We start from the raw sequence: 23,542 nt of genomic DNA, 5'->3' as shown, positions 1-23,542 counted from the left end.
TTCTTAGTCCTAGTCTCTTGGAACATTTTGTTAGAAAATTTGTAACATTCATCAGCCAAAAAAATTAATCCATCTTACCCTATTATTGGTCAAGGAAGTACACAGATAATTTGATGCAGAGTTAGTATTTGCAGAGCTGTGGAAGGTGATTTCAGAAAAAAATATCCATTTTAATAGATGCAAATTGAGAAGCATTAAACCTATTTGAAGTCCTCTTTAAAAAATAATACAATAATGATACTTTAATGTGTGTTAGTATTTGATCCAAATGTTCTGTAACTCTTTCATTAGCATAATTAATAGATATTATTGGCATAAGGTATTTATTTTAGTATTTGAGACTAGTTCTGTTCTTAAGACTCACTGTTACCAAAGTCTGTTGCCTTTTAGCTACTATGACTAATTATATCTCAGAATATTAGTAACTAGTTTAATTGTTTTTTTGCTCTTTCCCTGAAATCACAATTTGTCTTCACATTCTGTGCTTATACCTGTAAATTTTTATCTTGATGCTTATAATAAATGACTTTTACATTTTAGGGGAAAATTTTTGGAGTACATTTTTCTGTACTACCCCAGACATTTGTACCAGAATATGGAAACATTCCAAGGTAAGAAAGGTGTGAAATTAAGCCTAGAATTAAGTGGTGAATTGCAAGGTTCAGAAATTAGTAGATATTTCACACTTGGGTCTTTAATTCATGGACTTTATGATTCCACTCTGAAATCTTTATTTGAATGAAAATTCCTGTAAGGTAATGATACCCTTAGCACAGTGCCTGACAAATAACAGACTTTCAGTAAACGTTTATTGGATGAATGAATGAGTATATTTGGGAAGAATTGTGGGAGAAGAGTAATTATATGTTATTGAGATGCCCAAGCTTTTGTAAATAGTGATCACACAATGTTATTCAGATTTGTTATGAGCACATTTCACATTCTAGTAAAAGGATTTCTAAACGCTCAACGTATTGGGGAAATGACGACAAAACTCATGTTAATGAACCTGCTTAGATCCTCCGAGTCCTTTACCTAGGAGAGCTGTGTAATCTGTAGAGATAACGTTTATTTGGCATTTAGTTGTTTTCATTCTTTATAACCTCTTTTGGGGTTTTCTTGGCAAAGACACTGGAGTGTTTTGCCATTTCATTCACCACCTTATTTTACAGATACGGAAACTGAAGCAAGCAGAGTTAAGTGACTTGCTCAGGGTTACACAGCTAGGAAATGTCTGAGGCCAGATTTGAACTCAGGAAGATGAGTCTTCCTGAGGCCCAGCACTCACTCTATCCACTGGGCCACCTAGCTGTCCCCTTTAACACTGATACTACATGTATTACCTATGGATTTCTATTGAGCATCATTCTGTCTGCATTATTTTGTTCTACATATTGAATTATTTTTTAAAAGAATCATCTCTGTCTTCCGAAGAGTTGGACAAATGATGTTGGCAGAGAAATAAAGGTCCCACAGACAAGCAAATAAAGAAGTAAATTAAATGAGATATGAATAGAACCTATAAATAAAAATAAACTGATTTTTCAAAAATGGAACTTGTATTTCCTCACATCTATCCCATTTCACAGTTTCCTGTTTTGATTGAATGCACAACCATTCTTCTCATTTTCTAGTTTTAGAACCTCAGAGTCAATTCTCCACTATCTTCACTTTGAAATTCCCTCCTCCCACATCCCTTTAGTCCAGTTAGTTGCCAGGTCTTGTTGATTCAAGTCTCGCTGTTTTATATCTATAATCTAATCTGCTGCCAATTGATGTTCCTAAAACAGGGGTCTGACTTAAGAAGCTTCAGGAGCTTCCTATGGCCTCTGGGATAAAATACAAAATCCTGAGCTTTGCATTTAAAACCTTTCATGATCTGCCTCCCATCTACCTTTCCAGTCTGTTGGCTATTACTCCTTTTGACGATACATACACTCAGTCTCCTGCCTCCATTCTTTTGCATTAACTATCTCTCAGGTGTATAATGCATTCCTTCTTTACCTTTGCCTCTTATAAGCCCTAGCTTCTTCACTATTATATAAGACTTTTCCTGACCTATTTTTCCTCTACCCTGTCTCTTAACACTACTTTATATATACTCATCTGTGTATATGCTGTATATGTTGAAATGGAGGAATTTTTTTTTTCTTTTTATCTGTAGTATTAAGGATGCCTTGCATATATGGAAACTTAATGAATGTTGAATTAAATTGAATTAAAAAAGCTTGTTGCATTTTATGGGATGGTAATTACAGAAAAATTTGTTGGGGTATACATGTCTGTGTGTATAGAGTTTATATATATATGTGTGTGTGTATATACACACTTATATAGTATGGCTCTTGGGTATATAGTAGGCTGTGAAAGTGCTGGAATGAGAGGAAAGGTCATACTAAAATTAGCACAAGAACAATGAGTAGATTATAGAAATGGGAAATGATTTATAATTCAGAAGTCATGTCAAGGATCTTCACAGCCTATTGATGTACCTTGACAAGTATATTCACTTAGTATGGTTTTTGTAAGATTAAATACATTAATGAGACCTGCCTTTTTCAGTTTTCTCGTTGATGCTTGCACATCTTTGGAACAACATCTTCATGTTGAGGGTCTTTTTAGGCTTTCTGGATCAGTTACCCGTCTAAAAGCACTGAAGGTAGGCATATTCCTTGACTATTTTTTCTTTCCACAGTTGTCTAATTAGGTTTTTGTTGTTACAGTTCTCAGATATGACATGAATGTGCAAAGGGTCTATGATTTTCTAGCATGTGGACTCCCTCTAACATCACATCCCATATGACTTTAAATAATTACTGTGGAGATGTCTGTGAGCACCTTGCACATAGGTAGTTATTGGGGGGAGGGTTTGAACCCAGGTCTAATGACTCCCAAGCTCAGCATTATGTCCTCTCATCTTTTCGGTATTAATGAATGGCAGAGTTACAGCTGACCAGCTATTATTCCCTTTGTGGAAAGCATTTATAGCTTACATGAATCCAGTAGTTAAAGAAATTAAGTATTTTTGATTGTTTGCTAGAGCTTCTTGTGTGTTTTGTAATATATGACACCAGAAGCAAATAAATAAAAGAATTTAAGTTTACTAAGAAAAACTCTTTATCTTGAGATGTAAGCAGAGATTTTGATCAAAATGGAGATCTTAAATCAAAGAATACTGATGACTTGAAATTTATTTCAGAGGAAACTGAATCATGGTGAAAGCTGTCTGTCTTCTGCACATCCACGGGATATCGCAATTCTTATTAAGCAATTTTTTAGGGAGTTGCCAGAACCCATCTTTCCAGTTGATTTGCATGAAGCTTTTATCAAAGCTCAACAGTTGGAAACAGAGGAGAGGGATACTGCTACAATGTTGCTCTCTTGTCTTATGACTGACAATATAGTATATGTATTACGGTACTTCTTTAACTTTCTCCGGAATGTTTCTCTCAGGTAAGTAAAGATCAAGTACAGAAAAATTTTAGCTATGGGGAACTTTTGGCTAGCCAGTTATAATTTTAAGCAACAGTACATTTATTTTGTTTTCAGCTATTTGGGATGGAAATATTTCTTAAAATTTATTTACATATTTCCTTATCTTCTCAAATGGAATATATTGAATACAATTTCATTCTTTCTTTATCATTTTGAATGTCATTATTTGTATACCGTAATACAGTGATCTCCAGGGGCCTGTTTATGCAAGGCAGTTTACCCTAAAAGGTCTAACCTGTGGTGCCATTTGATTTCATATTTCTGTTTTTTTATAATTTTTCTATTTCTTCCCTTGCTATCACCTGTCATTTCTCACTACAGTTTTTGTGCCTGCCTGTAACCACTCCTCTCACCCTTTCTGTTTGGCTACTTCTAATCAGTTATGAACTTTGAAACCAAATGCAATAACCAACTGTCTTACTATTATGTTTTAAATAAGTTAGTACTGATTGAGGATTTTGAGAAGCTTGGCTGTGAATAAAATATTAGTTTTGGATGCATGGATTTTATAAATTAATTTGACTGTTAGAAGCTTTTTTATTTCCTATTTCTTGGTTAAATTCCTGATAAGGTTTAGTATTTGCCTTATACATAGCCAATATTAAGTAAGAGTCCCTACAAATATGCCTGTTAGCTTATTGAAATTGTTTCTTAGTTCAAATTTTGACTACGTTTAATAGTACCTACTTTTTTTTTTTTAAAGAGTCAGTGAGAATAAGATGGATAGCAATAATCTTGCAGCAATGCTTGCTCCAAACCTTTTACATTCATGGCATGAGAAAGTGTCAGATAATGCAAGGAAAGAAATTCGACTGGAGATTGCGGTGGTAAAGACCCTGATTGATCATGCAGCTGATATTGGTAAGAAAAGGTGAAATGTCTTCAGGGCAGAATGTTTACGGCTTGCCAGCTTCTCCCAACTAACCATTAAAACTCTGAGGCAGAAATAGTGAAAGAGTGCTGGACTAAGTTAGAGGCCTTGGGCTCACAGAGACCTCCAGCTCTTTTGCTTGCTCCATATGTGATCTTGACAGTCATTTAACCCTCAGGATTTCAGTTTTATCATCCGTAAAATGAAGGGGGTGAACCAAATGACTTCTGAAGGTTCCTTCAAGCTCAAGTATATGATTTAGGAACCTGTTCTCTGACAGAAGTTTAGTGTAGAATACCTTTATTTTTAAAACAACACAATAAAAACAACATTGTCAATGTTATCCTTTAGGGCGTGTGCCAGAGTTTATCATGGAAAAGATACCAGTCATGTTGGGTATTGATGGCCCCTGTTCTACTCCATCAGTAGACGACTATGAAGAAGGTGAATATGAGTCTTCTGTTGAACATAAGAGAAAGAGAAGACAGAGTGTAGGTGGTGAGTATTATTACTATTTGACCTAAGCATGGAGGTTTATAAGCTTTTATTATTTAAGGTAACTACTCAACAGAAATTTTTTTTACTACCTTCTTTATGTTAAGGGCTGTGGGAGATATAAAGATGCATAACATATTATTACCTCTCTTGGTGTATACAGTCTAGTTGAAGAGATAAAGCATAGACTCCTAGAATTACAGAATGTTTTAGGTAAAAGGGGGAGCCTCTTCCAGACTCTTTATTTTACTAATGGGGAGACTATGCTTCATGTAGGTTAAGTGACCTCCCCAAGTTGTAGTGTTTGCTAATGACAGAGAGTCAGAATGTAGGTCTATAGAGTTCCTATTGCAAAGAGTTAAAAATAGCAATATTAGGAAATGTAAGATTGTTAAAATGCCCTCGGCTTGAAGAAGAATGAGTTGTTAGGGAGGGCTAATTGGAATTTTATTTGGATAATCAAAAATGCATGATATTTGGCCTGGATGAGGAAATTCAGGCGTGGAAGGGCGTGGTACATGTGGGAGACAGTAAGTAGACTAACTTTGTTTAAATGAAGACTTAAATGGAGAAAGGGAAGAAATCAGAAAAGAAGACTGAGGACGATCACGGAGAATCTTTGAACGCTAACTCAGGCGATTAAGTTTTATCATGTAAGCAGTGGGCATCAAGTGGAAGATTTGGTCAGAGTATTGATGTCCTGGAAATGATATTTTGGATGATTCTTTAACAGTACACAGCATTATTTTTAGGCCAGAAAGACTGGAAGGGAATTGAGGAAGGTTTTTGCAATAATCCAGGTGTGAATAGTAAAGGCCTGGCCCAAATTGATAGCATTGTAAAAAGGAAGGAATAGATGAAAAAGGTGTAAAGAGTCAATAGGACTGCAGGCCGTTGTAATACAATTTTTAATAAAGTCAAATATATTTTAGGACTCACATAATTTAAAGTTAGAAGGGACCCTAAAAATCATGTAGTTCAATTTCCTTTAGAGGCAAACAGTTTTTTAGGATTTAGGGGGATGTTGACAAAATCTTTTGTTTTTTTGCATTCGGTAGATTATATTTTTGTAGATTAAACTCAGACAAGACCAAAATAAAGCAGATGTAGACCTCCAGAGAAATTCTAGCCACACAGATGCATGTCATTCCAAAGCAGCTTCTTTTTATTTTTAAAGATAGCAGAAGGATGATGTACATCAAAAGGCCAGAGCTAGAGGTCAAGCCTAAAAGCTAGATAATTTACGTGATTGGTGCCTGACACTTAATAAATGTTTTTTGACCGCTGTACAGAAAGAGCAGATAAGCTACAGATATAAGCCCTGGGGTACACAGAAAGGAAAGTAGTGTCATCAAGTAGACTGGATCATTTTGTGTCTGCCTCCTTTCCATGGGATTCCCTTATACCTTTCGCTAGGTAGAACAAGAGGAACTCTCCATTGTTTTCAGGACCAGACTCTAAGATTGCTTTTACGTATGAATTATATGTTTCTATGTAAATTTATTTTCTCCTGTCATCAGCTTCACTGCAGTGGTCTGTGGTCCTATTGCGTAGTTTTTTAAATTATCTTTTGTGTCTGGGTTTTTTTTTTTCTTCAGAGTTGCTCCTGGGGCTGAGAAAAGGCGGAGTGACAGATACATCCTGCTTGGGTTACTGGGAGGAAAGAGGAAGAGTGCCAGGTCTTTTTAGTTTTTTGTGCCCCATCTGTGCTCTATGTCAAATACTTACATATTTACACGCAGTCATCGTGCCAGTTCAAACTTTCTTTCCTGTTAGTTTCTATCCCAGTACATCCTGAATGTTCATCATTCTAGCTTTAACAGTCACTTTCATAGGTCTTCCCTTCAGTTTCCTCCTAAAGGTTTGAGGAAGAAGCTTAAATCCTCTACATTCTAAGTTTCATGCCAGGTCTGTTCACACGTATTATCTTGGGGTGAAGGCCCTTTGAAGGGCAGGGTAGTTTGTATCAACTGTCATCAAGACCAAGTTTTCCCTTCATATAGTTCACCTAGCCTAATAGTGCCACCTCTCTGAGACGTTGTTTCAGCAGAGGCTGCCCTTTTATATTTTGTTCCAGTTGAGTATTTTTAGTTATCTTGTTAATTAGATCAGAAGCTTTGAAATATTGTTTTCAAGAGACTGACATTCTTCCTCCTATTCCTACCTAACTGGTTAACTTCAAACATCCCAGAACCGAATCTCTGTAGTAACATTTAGGTTATCTAACGTTTAGGTTATCTAGTATGTGTCCCTGCTCTACTTATTAGCTACATAATATTCATATTTTAAATAAAACCCTGAATCAGCGAGTTAATCTTGGCAAAAAGTATGACACAAATCTTGCTCTTTCGGTGGTTAAGTGGATTGTATTGTTTCTCTCTAGATAGTATTGATAATAAGATATAAATGCTGCCTTGGTTATCTATTATTAGCATGTCAGTATTGGTACTGGAAAGACAGCAGTGCCTGGAACTGTGTGCCTGGCAGATAATGCTTGTCAAGAAGAAATGGTGAAACTGCTTAACCTAGGGATGGAGGTTTTAGAAGTATGAAAATGGCTTTAGTGTGTAGGTTTGATTATTGTGTTCAATTTGACCTAGAGTATAGGTTTGATTATTGTATTCAATTTGACACTGTGAATACAGGACTTTTAGAGCTGGAAGATATCTTGGAGAAATATAGAGATAATTTGGTTTGCCCCCCTTTTTAATATGCAAGGAAACTGAGACCCAAGGTCACAAAGATAGCAAAAGTAGCATTCTCAGACTTGAATCTGGGTCTTCTCAATGTAAATAGCTTTATTTTACATTGCCACCTGCTTGTATGCAATTTATATTTGAGCTGTCTATACACTGTTAAAATAGTCTTTGTGCTTTAAACCATCAGTTTGTATATGTGTATATTGAAGAAGTACATTATACTAAACAGTTTCTTGAAGCTACCAGGTTTCCCCCCAAAGCCCAGATTGTGAAACTGTGCTCTGTAAAGCCACTGAAGTAAAGTATTAAGACTGAACTCAAATAGGGGTTATGAATAATAAACACCCTCTTCCCCTCATATTTCTTGCATGATGGTAGCAGAAAATTACTTAATGGTAGAAATGGTTGGGAGGAGAGCCTTGTGTTTGGTTACTACAGTCTTGTCTGTTTCGTTTTAGAGAAGTTGTATTTGATAAAAATATTGTTCTACATCTTACTTGGAGTTGACTTTTGTTTTTTTTACCATGTTCTGCAATCTTTTAGCAATAAGATGTTTCATGTCGTTAGGCTAGCTTATCGGTAAGAAATGCTGCAATACTCTGGAATGATTCCATTTTGTAGTCCTAAAGGCTTTATGGGTGCCTGTTACATCAGCTTGTCTCTACTCTGGTTTAAGCAGAATGAGGATTCTTTTTACTCGTGCTTGTTAGAGTGGAATTTGTCCCGCATCATCAGAATGGCTGTTTCTTTAGCATTGTACAGTTGTTTAAGGGGTGAATTATTTGGAAATGAATTCAGAAAAATTTACAATTACTTTTCATCATCAATATGTACTAATTATTTTAAACAAATTTTAAAATATGTTACTTAACTCACATCGGGTTGAGAGGTAAACATTTGAAAACTTTAAAATGCTACATAAATGTGCATTAGTGATATTCGACATAAGGCCGTATAATACATTGTTTCACTTTCAAACTCCAAAATTACTTTTCAGAAAATTCACAACTTAGTCACCAATTTCATTTACTCATTAAAACCTTTTGCTTTTTAATTAGCATTTTCCCAGAGGTAAGAATACCTTCCAATTTTTTTTCTGCTGAGAAACATTTAGAAGAAGTATAGTGTTGACTGTATTTGAATTGAAATATCCTCTCGAGAGATGTGAACTACTTAATTAAAATTATCTTTTGAAAGGTGCAAAATTTCTTTGTATTTCATTATTACTGGGCATCAATTCCACCTGTGACTATTTTTCTTATAATGACCTAATTAAAATGTATATGCTAGTACAATTTTTTTTAGCACATCATAAATATTAAATGTGTATTAATAGAGCAAGACATGATTGCTTCTGTGTCTTGCATTTCAGATTTTGTTAGTGGAGCACTGAATAAGCTTAAATCTAACAGAACACCCTCCACTACACCTCAGCAAGACAAAGCTGGTAAGTATCATACGTGACTGTACTAGATGGAAGCTTTTGCAGTCTGTCTTTAACTTTGTTCTCTGACAAGATTTATTTGTGTTTAGTCAAAATTTGGCTTTTTAACAGTAAGGAAAAAATGTCAACATAATGCAAATAAATTAGAACTTTTGAGTGGGGATGCTGCATAGTGGAGTTTTTTAACCTTTTTTGTTTCATGGACCCTGTTGGCCATCTGATGAAATCTATCTATATCTACATATATAGATATATTGTACTCCTTGAAATATTTTTTAAGTATGTAAAATTAAATAGATGGTATTACAGAGGAAACCAGCAATATTGAAATAAAGATGTAATTTTTTTCCCATCTAAGTTCATGAACCCCTGAAACGTATCCAAGAATTTCTTGTGAGCATGGATTCCAGGTTGAGCCCCTCATATAGGGGGTTCCCTAGTGATATTGGTCATATTGTACTAGAAATTCTGAGATTAGAAAATTAAGCATTTTGTTCATAGGCTAATCTGCTGAAATGATTTTCTGTCTCTTTACAACTAAGTACTGCTAAACATGTAACAAAACTCAAGTGGGTTATTAACTTTTTTTTATTAATAGGTTATTCTATACCAGGGAGTTGAGTCAGTTTATATTTCAATTCTTGTGTAATTTTGTGTGAAATTGTTCATTATAATAGTTTGTCCATATTTTGTTATAAGTTCAAGTTGAAAATAATTTTTCAATGAATTTTTGGTTCAAATCTCTGAGTGCAAGCTCTCTTATGACTGCCTTACTCCACTAGTTGGTTGGTTTTTAGGTTATTGTTTGCTAGCACTAAGATTCTTGCAATTATTTGTAACTTTCCTTACTTTCATCTAAACTACTGCATAGCCTTAATTTACTTTGTAATGTTTCTTTGACCTTTAGTCTTTATCTGCTTAAAAGGTGAATATATTTTTTTCTAGCAAGCTTTAAATAACAGGATTTTTAGATTCTCTGTTAAAGTATAAAACATTTTTGTTAAAATGTAGCTTTCTTGAAGAAAAAAAGACATAACTTTTTTCAATTACACCTCTATCATCAGTGACACCAGTGGTTTTTACACCTGAAACAAAACGAAAACTACCAATGGATTCCTCACATGGCTTTTCAAGCAAAAAAAGGAAGTCCATCAAGGCCAGTTTAAACTTTGAGTTGTTACCAAGTAGTTTCTTCAGTAGCGTTTCAACACCTGCATCAGGTAGGAAATAGAATTGGCACTACTAAAGTTAGACATGTATACAGTGATGCCTCATTTATCTAGCAGTGAATTGTGTTTCAGTCGTTCAACAAATAATTGAATATTTATTCTGTATAAAATTGTAAACCTTGAGCACAAGAACTATGATACTTATTTTTATATCGCTATCTTGAATGGGTGACTGTGCCTAAAACATAGTAGGTCATAATAATGTTTGTTGGCTAAATGAATGCAGATCTACTTATCAGAGCACAGATGGCAGAAAGCTGGGAGGAATAGCTAACACATTGGATGACGGTAGGGATTTGGGGTTGAGAATTCAGGATGAGTTTAAAACATGAGTTCAGCCTAGCAGCCAGATTATTTTTTCTCAGTTTCCAGAATATCAGAACTATAAGATTCTGTGCCTACGAGGCAGAAGCAGTGAGAACCTGTACTGACTTGGTACTCAGTCACTGAAGGATGCTAGAGGGGTAGGGGTATGAATCAACTAGTCACTTTTTTCTGTTTTTGGTAATTCTCCTGTGATTCCATCAAAAAGGGGCAAAAATCTTTTCTTCCTGTCTCTTCTCATACTCTCAGCCTTATTCTCTTATAGTCCTCTTTTGCTTAGGTATTCCTTTGTGTCTTCTAAAGACTCCAAATTATTCTTTTAAATTCCTGTATCTCTCAATTTTTTTTTAAAATCTTACAATAGCAGAAATCTGATTCTCCTCAGGAGACAATGCCTTTCTTGCCACCATCTCTAGTACTCATAGCTTCTTTTCTCCTGTTCTCTGGAGTGTCCTTAGCCAAGAGGAAGGGTAGGCACATGCTTCTCGTAATTCTTAGACTGTATTTGAAGCCTTTTGCAGTCTGGTGTGAATATACCTTTCCAGTTTTATTTCCTTTTTCACTTCACATTTTCCCTGTTACATTCAAACTGGCCTAATTGTTCCTAGTACATATACAATATTCCATCTTCTAACTCCATGCCTTTGAATAATCTGTCTCATGTATGGAATGCATTCCCTCCTCAGCTCTTCTCTTTAGAATCCCTAGCTTACTTTGAAGCACATCTCGGGTATTGCTCTGCAATTATTTGTAACTTTCCTTACTTTCCTCTAAACTACTGCATAGCCTTAATTTACTTTGTAATGTTTCTTTGACCTTTAGTCTTTATCTGCTTAAATGGTGAATATATTTTTTTTTCCAGCGAGCTTTAAATAATAGGATTTTTAGATTCTCTGTTAAAGTATAAAACATTTTTGTTAAATAATTTTCCTGATCCCACTCCACTGTCAATCCAGTATTTATTTGTGTGTATATATTATTTTCCCACAGTAGAATGTGAGTTCTTGAGGACAAGGGACTAATCATTTCAGTTGTGTCTGACTTTTCTCTGACTCCATTTGGAGTTTTCTTGGCAGAGATACTGGAGTGGTTTGCCATTTCCTTCTCCAGCTCCTTTTACAGATGAGGAACTGAGGTCAACAAAGTTAAGTCACTGAATAAGTTGTGTCTAAGTCTAGATTTGATCTCGTGAAGTTGAGTCTTCCTGATCTCAAGCTCAGTGCAATATCCACTGTGCCATCTAGCTTCTATATGGTAGTCACTTCATATTTATTAAATTGAATTGAATTTTCCTAACAATTAGTGCTCTCCAAAAATAGAATGGATTGTTTCAGGAAGTAGTGAATTTCTTCCCTTCCCTTCCCCCGCAACTAGAGGGCTTTAATGTCTGGGTTACCACCTTTCAAGGATGTTATAGAGGACATTTCTTGTTCAGATACAGATAAGATGAGATGATTAGATGGCTCCTGAGGCCTTTTCCAACTGGGACTCTAGGAAAAGTAAAATTTTATTGAAACTCACTTTTTAGTATTCTGTGATGATGCTTTACTTTTTCTTTCTTTGAGTACTGGAAGCTAGGAGTGAAGTTGAAGGCATTAGGAGTAAATGCTTTGTGATTGGGTCCCTAGTGTTATGTTCAACTTTGCGCTTCTCTCAAGCTCTGTAGTTTCCAACCCAGATGTCAGGAGATCTCAAACTCCTGCTCATGGAGAATGTGCCCTGATTAACCTTTATAAATTTTTTTCTGACTGGATTTATGAGTTGGGAACTTGTTTTTAAGACCTTTTTTCAAATGGACAATAAGAGCAAGAGTTTACAATATTCCTGGACCCCAAATTTTCCTGGAAACCATATGGTAGAGTAGAGAAACACACTGAATGTCAAGACTTCTGGATTGTAGTTCCAGCTCAGCTACTTACAGTAGTGCGCATGATCCTGGGTGAGTGATTCAGCTTCTCTGGATGTCAGTTTCTGCACTTATGAAATAAGGAGGCTGAACCACGAGCTCTAGAGATGCCTACTTGCTATAAAGATCTACAGTTTTACTCACACAGAGACATACTAATGATGGTGGGTGTTAAGCATCATAATATCTTCTAGAAGTCTCATTCTGCTTAAAATAGACACATCTGATAAATTATTGCCTTGCTGACATTTTCATCTTTCAGATGGTAGAGTGAACTGGCAGGGAAACTGGAGGTTAGGATTTAATTCTTGCCAATAGAAATATAGTATAATGAATAGAGAGCTAATCTTGGAAATTGGGTTTATGTCCCATCTCTGACATATACTGGCTATGTGACCATGGGCATGTCATTTAATCTGTCACAGTTGGAAGTCAGTAATAGCAAACTCACATAGGAATAGGGGGTTACTAATCTATTCTAAGGATTCCTGTGTTGCATGTTGACGTAATTTTAAAATGTAATGCTTTCTATTTTTATTATATTTTTATTTACTTTATTAAATATTTCCCAATTACATTTTTATCTAGTTCTGGCTACAGGGGGCCACACATTTGATATCTGTGCTCTAAGCCACTCTTTAAGTTGCAGAGAACGTGCTGGCTTGTATTAATAGGGATAATTACCTCACCAGAGAGTTCCCTATACAAATGAAATCACAGTTATAGCCCCTAACCCTCACAAGGAAAAACTGGTGAGTAGTATTGAAGTGACCAAAAAAACTGAGAAAACTAATTGTGACTACATCATCTTAGAACGTACAAGGGATAGAAGGTGGAGCTGTGATTTCAGTGACTGCACCTGTGATTTTAATGGTATTGGGGACTCTCAGGTGAGCAAACTCCCTCTACCAATGTATGGTTACAGAGAACTGCCCAGAGCACTGAGAAGTAGAAGACTTGCTCAGGGTCACATAGCCATTCTGTAGTAGTCCACCATTACACAACCACTGTATAGCAAGGAAAAGAACCCTGGCCATAGTAATTTATCCTAAAATTGAGTAAACTAATTTTAGTAAGTCAGTTGTTGATTTTAGGTCAACTGTTCTTTAAATTAACTATTGATTTTAAATTCAACAAAAAAAGAGGTTTTTTTACCTATCTGGGTTTATATCCATTGCCATCAAAGGGGCCCCTGTAATTACCTTATGACCAATTGTCAGTCTCCCTTACCAATTTTTTGCCTCTTTCCAGTCTTCTTACACCTTATATCCCACCGTGTATTCTTCAGTTCAATGACACTATCTTCCCAAAGACAGAAATTTGAAAGTCTCTACCTTCAGGGCACTTAAAATTTACCTAGGAAGATAAGCAAGTAAACAAATAAATATGAGATAACTTGGTGAGGGAGAGAAAACACTACCAGGAGGAATAGAGATTTTTAAGGACAGAGATAAAGAAGGGAGTACATTGCAGTCAAAGGCATGGAGGCAGGAAGTGGGTTACCAAATTCAGAGGACAGCAGGTGGGACAGTGTGGAATAGACTACATGAAAGAGAATATTAGGAACTATCTATAAAAGTAGTCTGTATCTAGACTGTGAAAAGCTTTAAAAACCAAGCTGAGAAATTTTATGTTTTTTTATCTAAAGGTACCACGGCTTCTTAAGGAGGTGACCTGATAAACATATTGTTACAGGAAGAATATTTTGGAGGCTCTGTGGAGGATGAATTGGAGGGGGGAAACTTAAGCTAGGAGTTTAATTAGGCTGTTATTATAGTTCAAGCAAGAGTGAGGAAGGTCTGAACTAGGGTGGTATGTATGTGAGTAGAGAGGAGAAGGGCCCAGAGACTTGGAGAATATATGTGGTTAGGAGTGGGACAGGGGTGATGATTCAGCAAAGGAAACTGAAAATGATACTGAGACAGGTAAGAAGAGAACCTGGAGAGTGAATTGAAATCAAAGGAATAGAAAAACACTGGAAGATCCAAGTGGTTATTAGCATAATGTTTAATTAGCTGAGGGTAATTATCATGAATTGGGGAAACAGAAGGAATGTGATATTCTCCCCTGGGGATATTAAGTCAGAGTTTATATATAGGAACTGTTTTGTATGTTATTAACAGAAGTTAAAATCGAATTAAACATTTTCTTGATCCTCCTAAAGTATAACATTAATAAAAATAGTGTTTTATGTAAAAGGAAAATGAAGGAAGGTTATTAAGCTAAAATTAAAAAAAAAATTTTGGAATTCAAAAGTCTCTTAAAAAACAATATTATTGATGTTTTGTGCTTTAAAACAAATCAGTTAATATATGTTATGCTACTTTTGTAGTTCAGTTTGAAGCAAGTCCTGGTGCATCTTCCCAGAGTTCAGTCTCCCCCATAGCCATCAGTGGAAGTTGTCGGTTCAGTACAGGTGTTCAGAGGCGAAGTACAAGGATTGCAAGCAAAAAAGTGTGCAGGTGAGTTGCTTCAGTCACTGATAACTAATGAAACTTAGTTTAAATGATTTGGATAGTTTGCTTTGTTATTTATTGTTTCTGCAAACTGATACAATTTTAATAATAAAACATTTTCGAAAATTTCCCTGTCAGTATACTCTTATTAGTCAAGAACATTTTCCTTTTTTCCCTCTATCAAAGAAAGATTCTCAATCTAAAAACCACTTCTGCTTGATTAAAATCTTGTCTCTTTTGCCCTACAGTATATCATCTTAATGTTTTACTTGTGATTTGAAAATCTATTTGATCCAAGTTCAAAGGACTATAATAGTTCTTGTCAGAAGCATGACAATTAGGTACACAAATAAAGTTTTCATATTCCCACTACTTATAAAATCTTAGATCTAGAATAGACTTAGAAATCATCTGATCTAAATCCTCATGTTATAAATGTTGAGGAAACTGTCATCGAGTTGTGATTTGCCAAAGGTCCCACATAGCTAGTTAGGACTCCTCCATCAAGAGTGTCTGATATTTTTATTCTTTTAGGAGATGAGCACTAAAACCTATTGTGGATTTTTATTTTAAGTTTTGCCTTGCAGAAAAAATATTGTTGGCAACATATACAGCTTAAATTGTTGTTACCAAAAATTGCATTTTTTTTCTTCCCTCTTATGAAAAAATTACTAGGGTGGAGTCAGGGAAGGCAGGTTGCTTCTCGCCTAAGATAAGTCGTAAAGAAAAGGTCCGAAGATCCCTTCGTCTCAAGTTTAGTCTGAAGAAAAGTAGCAGAGATGTAGTAAGTATCTCTCATTCCTTCGTTGTTTTTTCATTCATCATTTCAGACTTGTAATTTTAATAATTTATCAAAAAATACCAAATCAGCCACAAGTTCTACTAAGTGCTGCTAAAAAGTCCATATTTTTAGTAATCCACAAGTAATATTTGCTCTGAGTAGTTTATTTCTAACTGTCATATTTTATATGTACCAAACTCTGATAACTATAAAGAACTTACACTTTGATTTGTATTTTTTGTTTTTCATTTTCCAATATACCTCGAACCTTCTTTCTTGGGAATTGTCCCGAATAACAGAAAAAGAAAGAAAATAATTCGGCAAAACAAACCTGCTCCTCAGTCCGGTCTGACGTTGTCCCATGTGTATCGTCCTCCGTATCTGAAAATGAGGGAGGGAGGTGCATCCTCATGTCTCTTCCTTGAACATTATCATTTCCCTGCATTCTGTTTTCCTTGCCTTGTTTTTTTGTTTTTATACATTTACATTTTTTGTCTTTATGTGCACTGTATTCTTTGTTCTGACTGCTTCATTTTGCATCATTTCACAGAAGACCACGTATTTCTCTCTCTCTTCAATTAGTCAATTCTTATGGTATAGCAATATTCCGTTATATTCATGTATCACTGTTTGCTTCTCTACTTCCCACGGATGGGGTATCTATCTACTTAGCTTCCAGTTCTTTGCTGTTACCGAAAGTGCTGTTATCAATACGTTGCTATAGATGGGACCTTTTTTGTCTCTGACCTGCTTGGTGTATACATCTGTCAGTGAGATCTTGTTTCCAAAATGATTGGACTAACTGAGCTTCAGGAGCAGTATAGCGGTGTGCCTGTTTTTTAAATTTCAAATGTTCTTTTTTTATTATGAACTTAAACATGAATATTTAAACATACAAAGAACAAAATTTCTATTGCAAGTCGTTTGAGGGCTTTTTTAAGAAAATGTTAAACTTAACAGAATTGCTTTGTTCCTTTCTGAACTTCCTTCTGATTTTGATCTTTTGTGTATTTTTAAGTGTTTCGTTCACCCTTTCTTTGATGTGTGAGTGTGTGTCTGTGTGTCTGTATTAGCCCCATCCATCTCCAAAAATCTTTTTTTCAAAAATAGAAGCCCTGGCTACAAAAATGTGCATACCCTTTGACCCAGCAATATCGCTACTAGGACTATATCCCCAAGAGATCGTAAAAATGGGAAAGGGTCCCACATGTACAAAAATATTTATAGCAGCACTCTATGTAGTTGCCAAAAACTGGAAGTCAAGGGGATGTCCATCAATTGGGGAATGGCTGAATAAATTATGGTATATGAATGTAATGGAGTACTATTGTGCCATAAGAAATGATGAACAAGAAGACTTCAGAGAGGCCTGGAAGGACTTATATGACCTGATGCTGAGTGAAAGGAGCAGAACCAGGAGAACTTTATGCACAGCAACAACCACAGCGTGTGAGAGTTTTTTTTGGTAGACTTAGATTTGTGTAATAACACAAGAACTTATTACCAAAAAAAAAAAAAAATCCCAATGGAGGATCTCAAGGCAAAATGCCTGCCACACTCAGAGAGAGAAATATGGAAGTCACTCACATATTGTAGCAGATCATGTTTGTGTATGTGTATGTGTATGTGTTTGTGTATCATGTTCTGATTTGTTATACGATTTCTTTCATTTATCTTAGTCTGACTACATAGCATGACTATAGTGAAAATATACTCAATAGGAAAGTATATGTAGAATCTATACAGAATTGTATGCAGTCGTGGGGAGGGAGGGGGGGAGTGGGGGGGTAGGTGGGGGGGATAAAATCACAATTGTATGGCAGTGACTGTTAAACATTACAAAATAAAAAAAAAAAAATAGAAGCCCTGGCCCTGCCTTGCGTAATGGAACTAAAGGAATCAACATTTGGCCATGTGTGAAAGCACGTGGCTCCTTCTGCACCTCTCTGCTATTCAGACACCATAATTTTTTTTAGCTATTCCTTGTTCCACTTACTTGCTACTAAAAAAAAGTGCTTAGAAATATTTTGTGTACTTTCCTGCTGTCTTTGATATGCTTATCTTTCCACAACTTCTCCAATTTTGACTTCCCATTTTTTGTTATCTGCCGATTTTCTAGGCATGAAATGAAGCTTTAGAATTGGTTTAATTTATTTTTCCCTAATTATTAGTGAGTTGAAGCAATCCTTCATATAATCGTTCATAGTCATTTTAAGAACTATTTGTTTATATCTTTTTTGCCTTCACCCACTGGGGAATGACTTTTAATTGTATATGTCCATGCTGGTTCCCTCGAAATCTGGGAAATCAGGCACGCGTCAGACCTGCGTGATAGCTTTTTCCCCTTGTCAACTGCTTCCCTTATTCTAGTTCCATTAAATTTGTATAAGAGTTCTTCAGTTTCATGTAATCAGAATTATCAGTTTTATTCTCTAATCTTGTTTGGTAAGAATTCTGCCTTTAGCTGTTGCTTTTAAAGGTACCTGATCGGATTTTCCTCTGTTCTTTTTTTTAATGCTATGACTTTAATCTTCAGATCATGCATCCATTTGAAGCTTATGGTATATTATATAAAATGTTCGACGTAATTTTTCTCGAACTTCTTTCATGTTTTCTGAGAAGTCCTTGCCAAGATTTATTGTATTTGTATCCTCAGCTCCTACCATAGTTACTGACACGTAGTAAAGCCACCTTAGCAAGTACTTATTAGTGGAATTGATATGTAGGGATTTTTTTCCCAATAATTTATGTCCTTGGGTTTTTTGATTACCAGGTTATTTAATTTGCTTTATGAAAAATAATTATATTTTCTAAAACCAAAAACATTTAAGGAGAAGAATGACATTGTTTAATATGTTTTTGCAAAATTCTTTAATGTCTGACTTAATAGAAAACAAGCTCTTCTGTTTATGCACGGAACCTGTTTGGTACATTGTTTTTGTTGAAGTGAAGAAAATACTACCTCGCAGATAGGCAGTACAAAAAGGGTGGAGTATTTTAGTAGACAAATGATATCTTAATATTTATTATGAAAATAGTTTGACGTCTTGGACCCCCCTGGAAAGGTTCCAAGGACTCCTCCCAGAAGTCTGTAGATTATACTTTGATGACTGTTTTCCATTGATCTATTTTTCTATTTTTTTAACCACTATCAAACAAATTTGTTAATTATTGCTTTATAGTATAATAATTTGGGGTCTAGAAATACTATTCCCATTTCATTCCTACTTTTTCTCATGATATCCCTTGAGATTCTAGATCTTTTGTTCCTCTAAATGAATTTCCCCCCCTTATTTTGTATTCTTTAAAACAGTTATTTGATCATATCATTTATATTATATTGGTGTGCTTATCCTTCCATTTATTCGTCATTTTTTTTATTGCTATAAGGAGCATGTGGTAATTCTATCTATCTAAACCTTGAGTGTGTTTTGGTAGATTGACTCCTATGTAATTTTTGTGTTTTGTAGTCATTTTGAATAGGACTTCCCCTGGAATGTTAATTATTATTAGTTTCTCTTACATCAGTCTTTTTTAAAATCAAAATAATTTAAATAAATTAATAATTTAAATAATTTGTAAACGAGTAAATTTAATGTAAATTTCATAATCCAGGCTTTTAAAATTTGTTGGTTTTCTCTTGTTCCAAAAGAGCAGATGTTCTGGTCTGAATAGATATGAACATGTTGGACGAAGGCTTGCGAATCAGCAAGATTTTAAAAATAGGATTGAATCTGTAAAAACTGGACTGCTGTTTAGCCCAGATGTTGATGAAAGATTAACAAAGAAAGGTGTGTATGTGTAATAATATCTTTATAATTTACTAAAAAAGACTTAGAAAATATGTTAAAGATTAGCAAAAGAAAAGACAATTTGTGTTTATCTTGGCATTAAATTTAATACTTGTGCAAAGTATGCTGGTGATTACTTTTTATGAATAGTTGACAAGTTGTTAAAATAGCAATCAAATTTCTCATTTTAAAAATGTTTCTGTTATTGGATTCAATTTATTTTAATGTAGGAGCTTAGGAAATAAAGTGAGCTGACAATTGGTGTCTCACAAATTGGTTAAGTTGATTGTATTTCATTTCTGAACCATTTCATTTTCAGGGTTAAAGCACATCAGCAAATCTGAGGAAAATTTGCTAACTCCAGAGCAAACAGATGACGTGAATTACCGAATGTCTTGGACTGGACCTAATAAAACTAATTTTCAAGAAATTAGTACAAGTGGGACATTACTTTTTGTGGAAACTTTTGACAAGGAAAGTAATCCTTCTGACTGTGTCCTTACGGTTGAAATACCACCTGAATTTCCTTGTGAACTCACAGATATTAATGTAAATGATAAACATGAAGACAGCCTAACTGGGAGCTCTCTTAGTGGAGATGAAAATAATTTAACCACAGAAACTTTAGTGAAAATTCAGAAAGCATTTTCTGAATCTGGCAGTAATCTTAATGTTTTGATAAGTGACAATCCTCCATCAGAATCTGATTCAAGGAAAGAAAAATTAAGTGCAGTACCTAATGTAGAATTTAGTCCAGAGAAGACTCTATCTGAGGCTAAAGACTATCATGATGTGACAGTGCTGTCTTTAGAAAAGCATGATGAGGATCATTGCAGTAAAGAGGATTCCGTTGTTTCAGAGCAAAACTTGTTAGTAAATCAACTTCAGAATTTGGTGAAAGGTTCCGCTGTGGAATTTCATACAGTTCAGGAAGGAGCCAAGTCAGATGAGAATCTTCATTTAAATATGCAAGAATTTCACATGAATGACCAAACAAATAAAGAAGAACCTGCTAGAGGCAAAGAAATAATTATAGCAGAAGAGACTGAAATTAGTTTCGAAGACAATAAACTGAGTTGCTCTAATCCTGAGGAAGTTGTCACTGAATCTCCTGGGCAGGTTACATGTCATATGTCAGAGTTACGGAGGAACGAAAGAATTATTCAGTGGCAGTCATTGGTGCCAACTTGTAATAAAACTCTTCCAGGAGATTTTCAAGTGACGGATCATGGAAAGGTTTCAGACCACATCCAATGGTTTAATAAACTTTCGTTAAATGATTCAAGAGCTGAAATCAAAGTTAAGTCACCTTTGAAATTTCAGCGTACTCCTGTTCGTCAGTCTGTCAGAAGGATAAATTCCTTAATGGAAACAAATAGACAATTGGGGAGGTTTGCCAGTTTGAGAGAGGTGTCTTCCCCATTGGTTAAAGCCATGAGCTATGAACATGAACTTTCTTCTCATATAGAAAGTACATCCAACAATTCCTCTTCTGCTCTTCTTTATTCAGAGCATAAGCAAAAACAAAAGTCTGTGGCCTTCGCCCAGTCAAGCACAGAGCTAACTTCCAAATCAAGCCTAGAGTCATCTTCTAAACTTTGCTCAAAGGTGAAGAGACACTCAGACTCATCGAATACTTCTCTGATACCTACAAAAGTTTGCAAACAGGAGGTGATACTTGGTAGCCAAATCAAATCAGTTTTGGATGACCTTACTAATCACGAACCATTAAAATCTGTTGTAAAAACAAGTACAACTTCTTCTGTTGGTACACAAGAGAAGAGTATTGGTAGAAAACCATCCGGAAGAGAGAGGGTTTGGTACAAAGGTTCTCCAAAGAATCCAATAGCAAAGGTTCAGCTAATGCCAACAGCCAGACCTCTGGAACTATAATTGTAGAATTTTCCCTTGATTTAGTAATGTATATAGGATTAAGGTTCTGGTACTTGAACTGTAGCATATATCCATGCCAGTTTGTAGCTCATGCTGATTTTTTATCAGTTTTTCTTGGATGTTTTAAAATTGCAGTGATAAATGTTTTGGGTTTTTATGCTTGTACATATATCACTGCCCTGATTTAACTTTTATAAATTTTTTTCTGACTGGATTTATGAGTTGGGAACTTATTTTTAAGACCTTTTTTTTTTTTTTTTAAATAAATGGCTTTGAAAATGAAAGGAAGAGTAGGCTGTTGCCTCTGAATTTGTAATTTAGATAAAAGTTCAGCAAAGAAAAAGGCTAGATATGTCAAGGAAACAAATTAACTTTATTTTTGTCTTATTTCTTTAATTATATTGTTAATGTTCAGAATCTTTGTGGAAAATTTCGTTTGATACCTTTATTGTTGATAAAACATTTTAGCTTCCCTTTTGTTCTTTAAAAATGTTTCAATACCACATATACTTAGAAGAAGTTTAGTTATATTGTTAATGTTCAGAATCTTTGTGGAAAATTTCATTTGATACCTTTATTGTTGATAAAACATTTTAGCTTCCCTTTTGTTCTTTAAAAATGTTTCAGTACCACATACTTAGAAGAAGTATGTTCTGCTAATTACATAGACTTTTATAATGTGTTTGAATGTCAAGGAAATAAAGTAACTATTTTTGTTTTATTTCTTTAATTATATTGTTAATGTTCAGAATCTTTGTAGAAAGTTTCATTTGATAACTTTACTATTGATGTAACATTTTAGCTTCCCTTTTGTTCTTTAAAAATGTTTCAGTATCACAATACTTAGAAGTGTGTTCTGCTAATTACATAGACTTTTATAATGTGTTTGAATGTCAAGGAAATAAATTAACTTTTTGTCTTATTTAATTGTTAATGTTCAGAATCTTTGTAGAAAGTTTCATTTGATAACTTTACTATTGATGTAACAGTTTAGCTTCCCTTTTGTTCTTAAAAAATGTTTCAATATCACATGCACTTCGAAGAAGTGTGTTCTGCTATTTACATGGACTTAGAATATGTTTGAATCATTCTGAGTCATATTGTAGCGTCTAACAGGCCAATCAATGTACTGTGACTATGATGCAGAAACAGTTGATGACTTTTAAGCCATACTGTATGTTTAAAGTTAATTTGCACAAACATGTTTGTGTCTTGTCCTATTTGTAATTAGAAATATTTAAGGAGAAAGTAAAACTTGAAGCAACTTTGATCTTTGGTGATTTTTGTATGCAAATAATTTGGATTTTGATATAATTGAGGCATTGATGTACATTCAACTTAAGATGAAAGCTTGTAATGATTGTGTTTAAATGTTATTTATTTAGTATAGATTTTAAAATAAAAATGTCCTGAAAAATTGCTTGTCTGAAACTATTTAACAGATGTGTCAGAAATCGAATGTAAAATGTAGAGGGAAAAGCAAGAAGACTAGTTTGGTAGAGTGATCATGGGGGAATACTGAGAATTAAATCTGAATGATAGGTTGGAACCAGACTGTGAAAGGTGTTTTTAATTGTCAAACAGTTGTTTAAAGTTTTTTCCTAGTGGTAATAGAAAGTTGCTGAAGATGTTTTTGAGTTAGAGGAGTAACATGGTTAAACATACTTCAGGGATAGAGACTTAATGTTCCACATGAGAAAGTTTTCTCTGTCAACAGAGTCAGAACCTTCTTTACAATTTATAGTTTCAGATCTGTAGCACTGAGAAGTTGTGACTTAGACACTGGAACATAGAGCTAGTATGTGCCGGAGGTGAGACTTGAATTTAAAAATCATCCCAATTTCAAGGCTAGTTCTCTATTCACTATATTTTGCAGTAGCTGGACTTAACGTTTATGTGCTGGACTGCAGTTCTGAACACAGGTTTACTAATTCAAGTCCACCAGTCTTGCATTCCTTTTGAACTTTTTAATTTTGGTCTTAATCTGTGAAGGGAGCTCCTTCTATCAACGTAAATTGACAAGTATTCTGCAATTAGATTTGTTTTAGAATTGCCTGGGACACTGAGAAATTAAAAAGACTGACTCTTCTACATCTGCCCACTGCACTCCCACCACCACCAGAAATGAGTTTGAATTCCTTTTTTCTGAAGTTGTTTC

The 23,542-nt window shown here is 34.8% G+C and overlaps 1 protein-coding gene across 3 annotated transcripts in view; it reads left to right on the top strand.

Moving 5' to 3' along the window:
• ARHGAP11A (Rho GTPase activating protein 11A) overlaps window positions 1-22,801 on the top strand; it is a 28,276-nt gene extending 5,475 nt beyond the window's left edge. For 2 of the 3 annotated variants that reach the window (XM_072622865.1, XM_072622867.1), the window contains exons 2-12: window positions 541-611; window positions 2,563-2,659; window positions 3,200-3,453; window positions 4,199-4,356; window positions 4,718-4,864; window positions 8,933-9,007; window positions 10,069-10,224; window positions 14,796-14,925; window positions 15,595-15,703; window positions 19,353-19,491; window positions 19,811-22,801. In XM_072622865.1, the coding sequence (XP_072478966.1) occupies window positions 541-611; window positions 2,563-2,659; window positions 3,200-3,453; window positions 4,199-4,356; window positions 4,718-4,864; window positions 8,933-9,007; window positions 10,069-10,224; window positions 14,796-14,925; window positions 15,595-15,703; window positions 19,353-19,491; window positions 19,811-21,384 (2,910 nt within the window). In that variant the 3' untranslated portion in view covers window positions 21,385-22,801. The remainder of the gene's footprint in view (window positions 1-540; window positions 612-2,562; window positions 2,660-3,199; window positions 3,454-4,198; window positions 4,357-4,717; window positions 4,865-8,932; window positions 9,008-10,068; window positions 10,225-14,795; window positions 14,926-15,594; window positions 15,704-19,352; window positions 19,492-19,810) is intronic. The other variant, XM_072622866.1, reaches the window with a different exon arrangement.
• The last annotated feature ends 741 nt before the right edge of the window (window positions 22,802-23,542 follow it).

Source organism: Notamacropus eugenii, chromosome 7 (genome assembly GCF_028372415.1).
Source record: "Notamacropus eugenii isolate mMacEug1 chromosome 7, mMacEug1.pri_v2, whole genome shotgun sequence".
NCBI classification, from domain to species: Eukaryota; Metazoa; Chordata; class Mammalia; order Diprotodontia; family Macropodidae; genus Notamacropus; species Notamacropus eugenii.
This window is presented reverse-complemented; position numbering and strand designations above follow the sequence as displayed.